A 12915-nucleotide genomic window follows, 5' to 3' on the forward strand; every position below is an offset into this window, starting at 1 on the left:
TGAGAGGGAAGTTTTTTGTTTTTTGTTTTATATGTATATATAAAAAAGATCAGACAACAAGGTAATTTTTACTTCATAATTAAAGTCACTTGGTTTTCAGCACAATAACTGCCCATGTCTTTTTACCAGGTGATTGATACAAGTTAGCAACAGCAGAGTCACTCAGAACACAACTCAGCAACTTCCTCAATACACTATTATGTACTTATCTTTTATTATAGGTGGATGAAATCAAATCTAAAGACCGCACCATCTTTGCTCTGGAGAAGGAACTGGAGTCAACGGCGGGCTTTTTACAAAAGCTGCAGCTTCAGAAGGACGCCCTGGATGAACAACTGTTCCTTGTCAAAGAGGCTGAGTGCGGCCTGGGAAGCCCGAAAAGAGAGATCCCAGGCAGAGCTGGAGATGGAGCAGAGCACTGTGGTAGCCCAGTAAGTAGAGAGGAATAGCAAGAAGTTTCATGCTTCACTCATTAATATCTAACATTAATATAAACCTATTCTGGGAACTGCCTTTCTACCTCTTGAACCAAATATTTAATGCGTCTGTGCTAACAATAGTTGTGGCCAGAGGCATTATGTTTTTGGGTTATCTGTCCGTCCAGCTGTCCATCCCTTTCTTTTGAAAAATCTAAGGAAAGCTTTAAGGAAATCTGGCGCAAATATCTACTTTGACCCAAGGATGAACTGTTTGGTTTCTGTGGGTCAAACATCAAGGTTACTGTGATTGCACAAATTCGGCCTTTCATTTACTGCCTCACTGAATTTCACTGTAACTGCAAACAAATCCAATATCCAAGTATTCATTACATATAGTCTGGAAGGACATGGATGTAAACTGCAACTTGACTGGTTGGCGGAAGCATACAACCCCTGGGCGGTAATTCTAATTTAGTTTATGCCTTAGCACTTGAATACCACTTTGTAGCTAAAGTGCCAATGTGCCCGGATTCTGGTTTCGAGAGGTTTCTTTTCACACAGTTTGCCAGCTTCAAACTTGTAGTATACACAAGTATACTGTCAACAAAAGATTTGAGAGAGCACAGAACAATTGCAGCATTACTTAGTTCGCAAGTCAACCTTTAAGAGCACACAGGCACAGATTTGTAAGAGCAGAATTAGATGTGTGTGCAAAGGAGGACTTTCTTGTACTTTCAAAATAGAAGCTGGGACTGTGGCATTTTTTTAACAGCCAGATGGAGAAAAAGAGCAGTATTTTGTGCCTGTATTATCTTAAAAATGCATTGACACTAACTACACTTTAGTTTGTTGATAAATTATCTAGTTTTTAAGCCAGAGTAATTCTGAGAGTCAAATTGATTTCATAGTAGTTACTAGCTGTATATCATTGTGGCTGTGATCTTTGTGGGTAACTTCTATTCTAGTGCGATATTCTTTTTCCATTTTCATGGATAATTTTAACAGAGAAAATTACTGGAACCATTATAAGAATATTTGTGAATAAGGCTCATTGTCACATCTGAGGGAAAAGCTAACCCTGAGAAATCTAATGAGCCTGACCCATGATCCAGACAACTCCATGTGGGATTAAAAAAACTAATGGTTTTAAATTATCTGGATTGCATGAACAAATCAGATCATGATTTGAAGTCCCATGATCAGCTCAGAGTAACTGTCACATTTAAAGTGTGACAATTTGTGAGATTTACATGTAATGCCCATGAGATGCAAGCACATTAAGATTAAATGTGTCATGTCTCTCATAGATATGGTCATTTTGTTGCCTTCTCATTTCTTTTATTTATTTTTTGTTGAAGTCAGCCTCCAGCAACATGCCACTAACACGTTACTCTAACTTGATGTGGTAGTTTTGTTAGAACTAATAGACTTACTGAACAAAATATTTAATTGTTGCACTGGCCAAGTGTCTAAAGTGATCATGCTACGTACCTTCTGTTATTACACTACACCAGTGGTAACCATGGCTGGAGGCATTATGTTTTCAGTTTGGCCATCTGTACATCTGTGCCATTTTTGTGAACACTAAATACCAGGAATGCCTCAAGGTGTGAAAAGTCCACTTGAACTCAATTATGAACTGTTTAGATTTTTGTGTTCAAAGGTCAAGGTATCAGTAATCATTTTGGCCATAACTCAAGCATTGATGACCATATTTCCCAATTGGTCAGACAAGAATTGATGACACTTTTGACTCAAAGGTCAAAGGTCACTGTGACCTCAAAATGACATTGACAGTTTTTGGTCATAACTCAAGAATGTATAAGGTCATTTTGACAACATTTCACACAGATATTTAATGGGTTACAACAATGAAGTGATGACATTTTTTATCCAAAAGGTCAACTTTACTGTGACATCAAAATATCATGTGAAAACACTGTTTTGGCTGTTTAAACACCATAACTCAGGACATTTGACACAGTTGGTCAGCCACTGAATTGTTGCCACTTGACTCAAAGGTAAAATAATTTAAGAATGAGTACACAGTTTGGTCTTTCATCTCTCCATCTCATCCATTCTGCCTTTCACTTACTGCCTCATTCTGAATTTTGAGCATCATTGGACTGCAAACAACGTATTGGCATGTGCTTAGCTAATCGTGATTGTGTTAGTTAGTTTCACTTACAGCCCATAAAAAGGCTTTGCATCTAAAACTGCCATAAGAAGACAAAAGCACCATATTTTGTATAGCTAATTTCTAAATAAGAATCTGTCTTTACATAACAATCAAGTATGTAACGTATATTCACTGGAAGCGATAAGTAGCTAAAAAATACATTTACAATACAATTGTATTTCTTTCAAAGTATTCACTGGATATATTATATTAGTCTGGACAGACATGGAGGTAAACTGGTTTCCATAGGCGTACAACCTTGGTATGATAATTCTATTTTTTCTCTACACCTGGCTAGTGATTGGATGTGTGAAATGATAAGTTATTGTTTTGTTTTTGTTTCATCAGGACCTCAGGAGAAACCAGAGGCGCATTGCTGAACTCAGCTCAACTATACGCAAATTAGAAGACCGCAACTCACTGCTGGTCGATGAGAGGAATGAACTGGTAGGATCAAATGATTTAATTAAAAATAATGGATCTCCCACTCTCTCTTCCTTCTGTCACTTATCTTCATCTTTCTGCCTTTCCTTCAGAACTCCCAGCTTCTGTCTGTCACTGTCCAACTTCCTCATCTCAATCACAGTTTAATATTTCCACATATGCCTTTCTCCCCACCAGCTGAAGCGAGTTCGCGAGTCGGAGAAGCAGTGTAAGCCCTTGCTGGACAAGAACAAGCTGCTGAGTAAGAGGAATGATGATTTGACTCAGACTCTTCAGAAGCTGGAGGACAAACTCAAGAGCCTGGCCAAGGAAAACCTTGAGATGGTCAGCACAAACTTATATAAGCATCTTATATACATTTTGTACTTTTTTTGCAAGAGGCTGATTGTAATGTGGATGTTGTGATCTTAGAGGACTATTGTCTGCGTGTTGTTTATCTGCAGAAGGAGAAGATCAGCTCTCATCCTCCAATGAAGAAGCCGAAGTCTCTGAATGACCTAGACCAAGCCCATGATGACCAGGAAATAGCCTTTCTCAAGCTTCAAGTCCTGGAGCAACAAAGCATGATTGATGAACTGACAAGAGTGCGTTTTTTTCTATATACTGAGGGTGAAAGTTTAAATTCCTGTTGGATGTTTCTTTCAATTTTTTTAGTAATTTACAATGGGGGTTAATCCTGAGCTCATGTGGAGACAGGATGTTCCTGTATCCTTATTTAGACATACACAGTATAGTTTGAGACATGTGTTTTGTGTTTCATAATGAAAAGTGTAAGTGTTTGATTATTAATTGTCTTAATATTTATGCAATTGCTTTTTTGGATGTTATTACCAGATATATTATATATAATGCCAGTTATCCTGCAGTCGTCTCCATGCTGTTGTCTTTTAAGGACAACCTGGAGTATATAGTATTACCACCAGCTAGATCAACTAATATACTTGTAACAAGGCACTCTGTGTAGCTTATTTAACAAATATAATAAGTAATTACCTTAATGATTTGACTACAAACTTGCAGACTTGAAAAAAAAAACCACAAAACTACTTGCATGTGAAATGCAAATTGGAATTGTTGGATTAGCAATCATCTGCAATGACCACGAGACATAAAGTGCATCATTTGTATGATGTGTTCACTACAGTGATTTAGGAAAAAATGTGACTTAACCCCACTAACATCTAATAATTCCTAACTTCCTCAGTGAACTGTGTGAAAGAGTTTTTTTTTTACTTAATTAGAAAATAGGGAAAATCCTATGTTACATGTTTATCTTACAGTGGTGTGTTATCTTTTTTTCCCCATTTGTCTGTTTTTCCAGGATCGAGAAAAACTACTAAGAAAGAAAAGGCATAAAAGAAGTTCAAGGCCAATAAAGGTACAATTCAAGGTTGAATTAGTTTCAAGCTATTTATCTTAAAACTTAATTTGGTTACATAATAAACCGAAATGATATAAAACCTGCCTGTGTATTCTTTGAAAACACAGAAAGAAATGTTTCATCACTTTTGAAAATTTTTAATTCCTATTTATTAAATGAATTATTTTGTAATCTTAACTTTATTCTCTGCAGAGGCACATCGTAGTAGACACCTTCTTTGGGTATGATGAAGAGTCTATGGACTCGGAGACGTCATCAGTGGCTTCATTCCGGATGGACAGAACTCCTGCTACTCCTGATGAAGACCTGGAAGAGGTGCGAACTTGCCTCGTATTTGTCCAGTTGGCAAAAAAGTTTAGGAGTATCACAGTAACATGTTGAAGTGTGCTTACGTCAGGGTACCTGAATCTGTTCTGTTTCTGTTCATTTTGTGTTAATTTCTTAATCCATAACATATCAATTCAATTCGAAGCCCAAATCTAACCTCTAAACTGTGTGTGTCCCACAAGGGTCTAACCAACGAGGAGTCGGAGCTGCGTTTCCGTCAGCTGACCAGGGAGTATCAGGCATTACAGCGAGCCTACGCCCTGCTGCAGGAACAGAAAGGAGGCATTCTGGATGCTGAGATGGAAGCAAAGGTACATAGACATGGAGAAAATTACAGTTTTTTTTTTTATCCCTATTCAATCTTTTCTGTGCATCCAAATATTCTTAGCTTGTGTTTTGTCATATTAATACTGTGATACTGTGAAAACTAAACTGTGAAAAGTAAATTGGATCTAGGGTTTTCCAATCTTCAAAATATGTGTTTCTTCAAAATACTGTTATTAACCATTACCTGTACTTAATGGAGTTACTTTGAAACTATAAAGCTACCATCACAAACACAATTTAAAACAGCCTTGTCAGTGAGGCATCACTCGGTTTAGCAATCCAGTGAAAGCAAACATAAAAAAAGTAATTTAATAACTATTGATTATGTTGGAGGTAGGCTGAAGTGACGTCATGGTACATTCATAGACGTGTCATATGGTTAATATATAATATAGAAATGTAAGACACACCAAGGGTTGTAGTGGGGTGCTGATCACTGGAAGTGGATGTCGGTGTCATATGGCTGCCATAAGGCTGTGGAAATTGAGTTACACAGAATCTGATTATCTATAGACTAGATAGACTCTATAGATTTTGAAAACAGATTTGCCATTTAATCTGTTATATAAGACTAGGCTTTTCAGGACCTACATGATAACAACCTTTGTTGGTTCGTATCATGTAGTTTGTGTCTTAGTAGGACGATATTTGACCTGTACTGCTCAGTACAACACAGAGAACATCAGAGTGAATTTCTATATAAAAGCCTTACAGAGGGTCAGTATAGCAGTTTGTCCTCTAGTGCAGTGGTTCTCAGCCGTTTTTGGGTACTGAATCCCTTGTGATGATCTGACTTTGTGACTTCAACTGTATATGAAAAGTACACATACAAAGCCACATTTAAATCAAGCCAGTTGTGGTTTTTCAGCATGGAAGTTCTCAGAGAGGGAAGAGGACTTTTACCTGAAAACTCTCTTTACTGTTGCTCTTTGGGTTCTTGCTTAGGAGTACGTTGTGATGTGAAGGAGGGAGATGCACTGAGACATCACACAATAATCAATACATCTGTCTACAAAGCATCCTTTTATCTGTATTTTCTTACCTCCCCTTTGTGTAACCACATTGCGTATTGGGCAGTGAATGCTGTCAAAACACTTTTAAGTGCACCAGAGTATTCTGAACAGATCCAGAGTTGCAGTGATAAAGGAGTGAAGCTGACATGCTTTCACACAAACAGTTAGGACAAGGTGAAGGCTCAGCACCAGGCTTGTCTAGCCTGAGGAATGAATGATACAAATTGTGCATCTTTATTAATCTAAAAATGACATATTATAAAAAGATAAAACTTGTTTTGGTATATGTCTGGTTTTAATGAGGACTTCATGTAAACATCTTCTACCTCCTGTAATACTGGCTAAGACCCCTTAAGCGTCCCAGTAATGAATGTCTGTTTCTTTTCATATTTCAGGCTCATGAGCAGCTCCAAGCAGACCTTCTCAGGTATAAAGCCAAAATAGAGGACTTGGAGAAGGAACTGACCCTGAAGGGACAGGTAGGACACACAAGCACATGTGCGCATAAAGGCAGATGAATGTATGCATAGGGTGGTGGACAAAAGGACAGGAATATCTAACAATATAATGCAATATTGCAATACATTTATCATACTATTAATATTAGCAGCACATCCTCAATAGTGAAGAAGAGTCAATGTCAAAATGCCCCTGATTGATCAGTGAAGTAATCATCAAGTAATTCTTTGAGTTGACACATAACATATGGTTTATTTATATAAATATAAATTATATATGGCATATATTTAATTACAAAAAGCCTAATTTAAACCTTTTTCAGGCGAAAATATGCAAACAAATCAGGATAGATGTACCAATGATTTCACTCTATCAAAATCTTAGGATTTCTACTGTCCTCTCATCAACGTAACAAGTTGTTACAACTGTCTCTGTCTTTGTCAGGACTCCAAGTGGGTGGAGGAGAAGCAGCTCTTCTTACGAAGGAATCAGGAGCTTTTAGACAAGGTTGGGCTCAACTTTTTGTTTGTTTTCCGATTTTCTAAAGAATCTGATTTGTCAGAAGTGTATTTAAGTTATGCTGATATACGATATGATTTTGTCACAGCACTGGTATTAATGAAAGAAATCTTAATAATGGCCTGAAAAACTATTTGTAGTTTCCTACAGTTATGTCGCTTTATATCATATTACATAACATATTTTAATTACAGTCACCAACGACCTCTTCCTGTCTCTCTATTCATTCTGATTCTTTGTGGTGGTCCAGGTGGAAAAGATGGACTCAGAGTGCAGTCGGCTGCAGATCGAGCTACAAGACTCCAAGGACCAGAATGAACTGTTAGAGTTTAGGATACTGGAGCTAGAGGTGTGTCTCAAAGAGTTTCCTACCAAGCCTTTGTTAAAGAGAAATCCAATATTAACATTCTGCCGTTGTTTATTATGCAGCCCAAATGTTTTTCATGGTGTTGTTTTTGTCTGTTGGAACAAGGTCTTGTCTAAAATGCTCAAAATGTAATATTCCCTAACAAATCAGATCTTGGCCACTAGTAGGGGAAAAAAAGCTTCTGGGGGTTTCTCTGATCTGTTATCCAGCTACAGTAAACTCATAGTCTGCTCTCCTGGAGGTCAGCCATATTATAAAGTTAGAGGAAGTAAAATACATTGAAGTTTAAAAAAATACTTCAGATGAAGGACAGAGGAATTACATTTTGAAAGCAAAAGAGAAAAATCAGGGTTTGTAAGTGAGAAACGTCCCACGCTGTGGAATGACTTGTGGCTGACCCGTGCATACACTTCCACTAACAGTGGTCTTTGTGTTCTGGCTGTGCTGCAGTGCAGGTACTGACAGCTGCTTGTGAGGGCCTAAGATGCCATCTAGTGTGCAGAGAGGAGAACAGATCGCTCAGATGTGCATACAGTAGAGTAAATATGGGTAGTCAGCATTTTCATGGCTGAACAAAGCAACGAGCACCATCTACTGAAACTGATTAGGGTGAATTTTGGCAAACACAGAGCAAAAAACCCAACATATAATTGATGCAAAATACTATTGAAGCGAATCTACTGCTTTAATTCCAGTCAGTTGCCTCTAGTTTGCTGGCAGTAGTGTTTAGTAAGATTGACACAGAGTAGCATGGTTAGTACCAGAGAAGCTGTGCTGTTATTTTTGTAACCTATAAGAATAAGTCTCACAAAGTCTTGTTTTAAAGGATTTTGTTCTAAATGTCAACATTGATTTTAAGCTGGCTAATGCTGTCTGAAGAGGACAATCCAAAACAAGGTCTAATACAGAGTCAACAGGCCCTCATGATTTCAGTTACAGTACATTCTTTGTATAATGAAATGTATACTTCTGTTGCCGTAGGAGCGTGAGAGGAGGTCCCCTCCATTCAACCACCTGAGAATGCATCCTTTCTCTGAAGGAGTTAGTGCACTGCAGATCTACTGTATGAAGGAGGGGGTCAAGGTATGTCAGAGGAGAAGAACTCTGCTATATGGTAGTAATTAATAATAAGGTAGAGCAGGTTTCTTAATCTTTTCTTGCAAGGGATCCCACTGTTGTAAATTCCATAATTGTTATATTCCCTGTTTTAAGTGCATGCAGTGTTTGTTTTTAGTAAAAATTAAACACCCAAATACTAATCTCTGAACATTTTATAGTAGAAGAAAGCCATGAACAAAAGTAAAAATGGAAGGTAAATGACATTTTATTTGTATGCTCCTGATATTATTTTATTCTGTTTTCTCTACAGGATGTGTGTGTACCAGATCTCATCAAACTTCTAGATATTCTGGGAGACAATGGGGTAATTCATATGGAATTTAACATATCAAAAGCTCTAACGCTAAAACAGGCACATTATAAATCAATAGTAATAGTAGTAGAAAGTAAGTATTTTTTCCCCCTTTTTGTACAGAACTTAAGGAATGAGGAGCAAGTGGCCATCATTCAGGCTAGCACAGTTTTGTCACTAGCAGAAAAGGTAAGTTTGGAAACTATATCATGGTTTCTAACGTGATAACATTAAAAAATATCAAGACACAGAATAATTTGTGCTGTGCTGACTCGTGTTTTGCTGTTTGTTGCCCTCTAGTGGATTCAACAGATTGAGGGGACGGAGGCAGCTCTGCACCAGAAGATGGTGGACCTGGAGATAGAGATGGTGAGTCACAACAATCCTGTACAGGAAAATACATATTTTACATAATTTTACCATCATAATATAGCTTGATTATAAATGTTTTTCTTACTTTTAAAGGCTCACAGCAGCTTTAGTCCAGTGTTATATGATGGATGCTGCCAGTAATGCTTATGAAGTAGTAGTTTTTCTCTTTCAAAAGCAGTAATCTTGATTTTTCATAACTCTCCTTGTTGAGCTGATTACATTAAGCTATATAACTAATGTTTACTCATGTATACAGTAATCTTCATCTTGCAGGATGAATACGTGACCAGCACGTGTCTTAAAAAGCCCGGCATCAGGTCTTATTTAGTAGTTATTTAGTTTATGTAGACCAGATTAACTGCAGCTGAGCTCATAACTTATTCTGTAGCCTTAGTAAATACCTTGGTTAACCGAAACTTGCTGTGTTTACAACCTTGATAGTAATTTTCAGCTAGTTTATTAAATATTCCCCATAGCGCTGAGACCCTAGCAGTAAAATATTGGTTTAAATAAAGTATTGTGAAAAAATATATAAATAAAAATGTTTTCCTCTAACCCACTGTTTCCAACCCGCTTATTCTGTACAGGAGATGTTCTGTAAACAGAAAGGATATCTAGAAGAGGAGCTGGACTACAGAAAACAGGCCCTGGACCAGGCCTACATGGTAAGTGTGTGTTTGTGTGTGACTCACTTTGTGGGGACAAAATCGGTTCACACTGTGGGTCCCCACAAGATTTATAATAAATTTTTAAGGTTAAAACTTGGTTTAGGGTTATTGTTCTAATCATGACATAGTTAGGTTAAGAGTTGGGGTTACGCATTTAGTAGTTATGGTAATGGTTAAGCATGCAGTCACATGATATCAAAGTAATAAAAATCCTTTTTTCTCCTTCCAACAGCAAATCCAGGAGTTGGAAGCAACGTTGTACAATGCCCTGCAGCAGGACAAGGTGCTTCATATCATGACATATTACAGCCTTTTTTTTAAATGAAAACTACTGTATATTTCCCAAAAAAACTCAAACCTCAAAAACATCTGTATTGGTTACATTTATAAAATGTAAAGAAATCCATCACAAACAATTATTATTAATTCGCTTTTGCATCCTTATAATCATGTAAATCCCACTAATGTGGACATCTGTACTATCTACACAGTCTGCATGACACACAGTGTCTTGAAAATGAATGTTATGACTATGGAGACTTTGCAATTATAAAGGCAGATTAAGAACACCGAGGCTTCAAGGAAACATTAGATAGAAATCTTGCATTTCCTTGAAGCCTCTGCTGATAAGTTTCCTGGTAAGGTCAGAGATAACACCATGTGTCAAGAAGTTTTTTTAATATCCATCATGGTATCCACTATATGTGATTTGTGTCTTCTTCCTCAAGGTGATAAAGTATGGCGAGCCTCTGGATGAGCTGCAGAAGGACGAGCTGCGGACGGCGGTGGAGAAGCTGAGGAGGCAGATGCTCAGGAAGAGCCGAGAGTACGACTGCCAGATCCTCCAGGAGAGGATGGAACTGCTGCACCAGGCGCACCAGGTCTGTCTATCTTTTACCGGTGATAGATGTTTGTATGTGTGTGATAGTAGAGCTTTTTATTTCAAATAGCTTTGTGTGTTTTCATTTGTGTGTGTGAAATTGTAAAGGTGCTGTTAATGCGGTTTGCCTCAATCTACCTTTCTGCAACATATTCCTTATCTTTTTCTCTCTGAATATTTGCAGAGAATTCGGGACCTTGAAGACAAGACAGAAATCCAGAGGAGGCAGATTAAAGACCTGGAGGAAAAGGTAGGCCATGTTTTCTGTAAAAAAAAAAAAAAGTGAACATGTCGATTAATTAAAGATCAGCAGCTTGAAGACAAAACTCCCCATGAAATGCTACCAAGTTCATTAGTTTAAAGGTCTTTGCTTACAGGCAAAGTAGGAGAGTTTTCAGACTAAAGCCTATGGGATCTATATTAAACTGAATTTTGAGTGTATACAAGAAATTTCACTTTTTCGCAAAGTAAAAATGCCCCATTAGATGCTTACATATGTAATATTTAAAAGTATGGGTTCATGGATGGTGTTCCGGTTTCCCTGCACAGTGAACCTCTGTTTCTGTCTCTGCTGTTACTAACATATCTTGAGTGTTCCTCTAATTCTCTCACTTTCTTTGTCCCTTCTTCATCTCTTTCTTTCTCTCTCCAGTTTTTGTTTCTGTTCTTGTTCTTTTCTCTTGCCTTTATCCTTTGGCCTTGAAGTCTTTGGCGTGTCCCGTAGCAGAGGTGAGTCCTGAGGGCTTTCAGTAGAAAGTTCAAACCAACATCTTTTCTGGACCTTGGTCAAATAGTTTCCCATCAAAGCAGAACCCTGCACAGCAAGTGTTCTGGCTTTGTGCGGCAGCCAAAGTCAAAACTGGGAACACTCTGGCTGCAGAGCCTGAATTGGCCTTGACAAGCGCTCAGGCAAGATGCATTTCTGTAGCATTATTAAGAATTCCTGATATCGGCTGCTGACCTTCAAAATAAAAGCAGTGGATTATTATTATGAGAACTAATTTTAAAGTAATCGAATTTGGGATTTACTTATCATACACATTAAATGAAGCAAAATTGCAAAGCAAAACCTATTTGACCCTGGTCTACTCTCTCCCTCCTACACATTTACTTGTTTCACTTCACTTAGGAATATTCAACTGTTATTCCTTCTGTCTCTTTGCATCTTTCTTTTAACATTCATGTTCTTTCCATATCATAATTTTTACTTATTGAAAAGGTTTCCAGGTAGCAGACATCTCAGAAATCTCAGTGCCATCAACGTCACCATCTCTTCCTATCTTGTGCATTTATTTATTGTCAACTCTATTTCTACAGATTTTTTTTTAAAATTATGCAAACACTCTTTGGGGTTACAGGAGGTTTTGTTATGTTTTTTACAACCTGGGTTGTATCTCAGCCAAAACTATATTTAAACGTTTTCCAGCCTTGGGGAAGGCAGGTAGCATACATTTGGGCTTATAAGAGCTTTTTTATTAGAGCTTTTTCTCTGAAAACAGCTGCCTGCTTCGACTGGAAACAATGCTGATGACAGTAAAGCCTGTAGGCCAAAAAACCAAAACAATGAGCTGAAAGATGATAAAATGCTCACTAGAGATAAGGGGTTGTACATAGTCTAGTAATTCTCCAAGGACCACTCACCAATATTGATTTCTAAATATTATAAAATGTGCCACATTTGTGTGTTACTATTGCTTTGACACAGTACTTTTGACTCTTCTAATTCTTTGTGACTCCTCTCTCTCTCTCTTTGTCTGTCTCTCAGGTGGTGTGTCAGCTTGGAGATCTTGTTTGTGACTGCAGTGTTATTTATTTTCTGGACAAGTGTGGAACAATGTGCGTAGCAGTGGCTGCAAGTGTCATAACATCAGTGACTGCTGTCAGTGTAGGTGGATGTGTCGTGTGTTGGCCATGGATGTTCACACTTCAGATTTTATTCTTTCGTTTTTTTAACGGGGGGTCAGGGTTCTCAGGATGCTGCCCAGGATGATGTTTTTTTTCCGAAGCGTTGTTGGACATTAAACGTCTCTCCAAGCAGCTGGGAGTACTGTAACAGACTGCAAGAACGACACACAATTTGAGAGACACTTACAGTAGATGCAGACACACACACGTACATACATTCAGTATACGGACACGCGTGCATGCT

At 37.8% G+C, this 12915-nt stretch overlaps 1 protein-coding gene across 1 annotated transcript in view; it reads left to right on the top strand.

Annotated features, from left to right (window-relative positions):
• jakmip2 (janus kinase and microtubule interacting protein 2) overlaps window positions 1-12617 on the top strand; it is a 25261-nt gene extending 12644 nt beyond the window's left edge. The window contains exons 5-24 of the mRNA XM_035665955.1: window positions 222-431; window positions 2947-3045; window positions 3220-3366; window positions 3486-3626; window positions 4364-4420; window positions 4616-4738; window positions 4933-5061; window positions 6486-6569; window positions 6994-7056; window positions 7319-7417; window positions 8417-8518; window positions 8805-8858; window positions 8970-9035; window positions 9147-9215; window positions 9806-9883; window positions 10119-10169; window positions 10615-10767; window positions 10951-11016; window positions 11419-11495; window positions 12532-12617. Of these exons, the coding sequence (XP_035521848.1) occupies window positions 222-431; window positions 2947-3045; window positions 3220-3366; window positions 3486-3626; window positions 4364-4420; window positions 4616-4738; window positions 4933-5061; window positions 6486-6569; window positions 6994-7056; window positions 7319-7417; window positions 8417-8518; window positions 8805-8858; window positions 8970-9035; window positions 9147-9215; window positions 9806-9883; window positions 10119-10169; window positions 10615-10767; window positions 10951-11016; window positions 11419-11469 (1842 nt within the window). The 3' untranslated portion in view covers window positions 11470-11495; window positions 12532-12617. The remainder of the gene's footprint in view (window positions 1-221; window positions 432-2946; window positions 3046-3219; window positions 3367-3485; window positions 3627-4363; window positions 4421-4615; window positions 4739-4932; window positions 5062-6485; window positions 6570-6993; window positions 7057-7318; window positions 7418-8416; window positions 8519-8804; window positions 8859-8969; window positions 9036-9146; window positions 9216-9805; window positions 9884-10118; window positions 10170-10614; window positions 10768-10950; window positions 11017-11418; window positions 11496-12531) is intronic.
• The last annotated feature ends 298 nt before the right edge of the window (window positions 12618-12915 follow it).

Source organism: Morone saxatilis, unplaced genomic scaffold, assembly GCF_004916995.1.
Source record: "Morone saxatilis isolate NCDOM2014 unplaced genomic scaffold, NCSU_SB_2.0 Contig20, whole genome shotgun sequence".
Classification (NCBI taxonomy): domain Eukaryota; kingdom Metazoa; phylum Chordata; class Actinopteri; family Moronidae; genus Morone; species Morone saxatilis.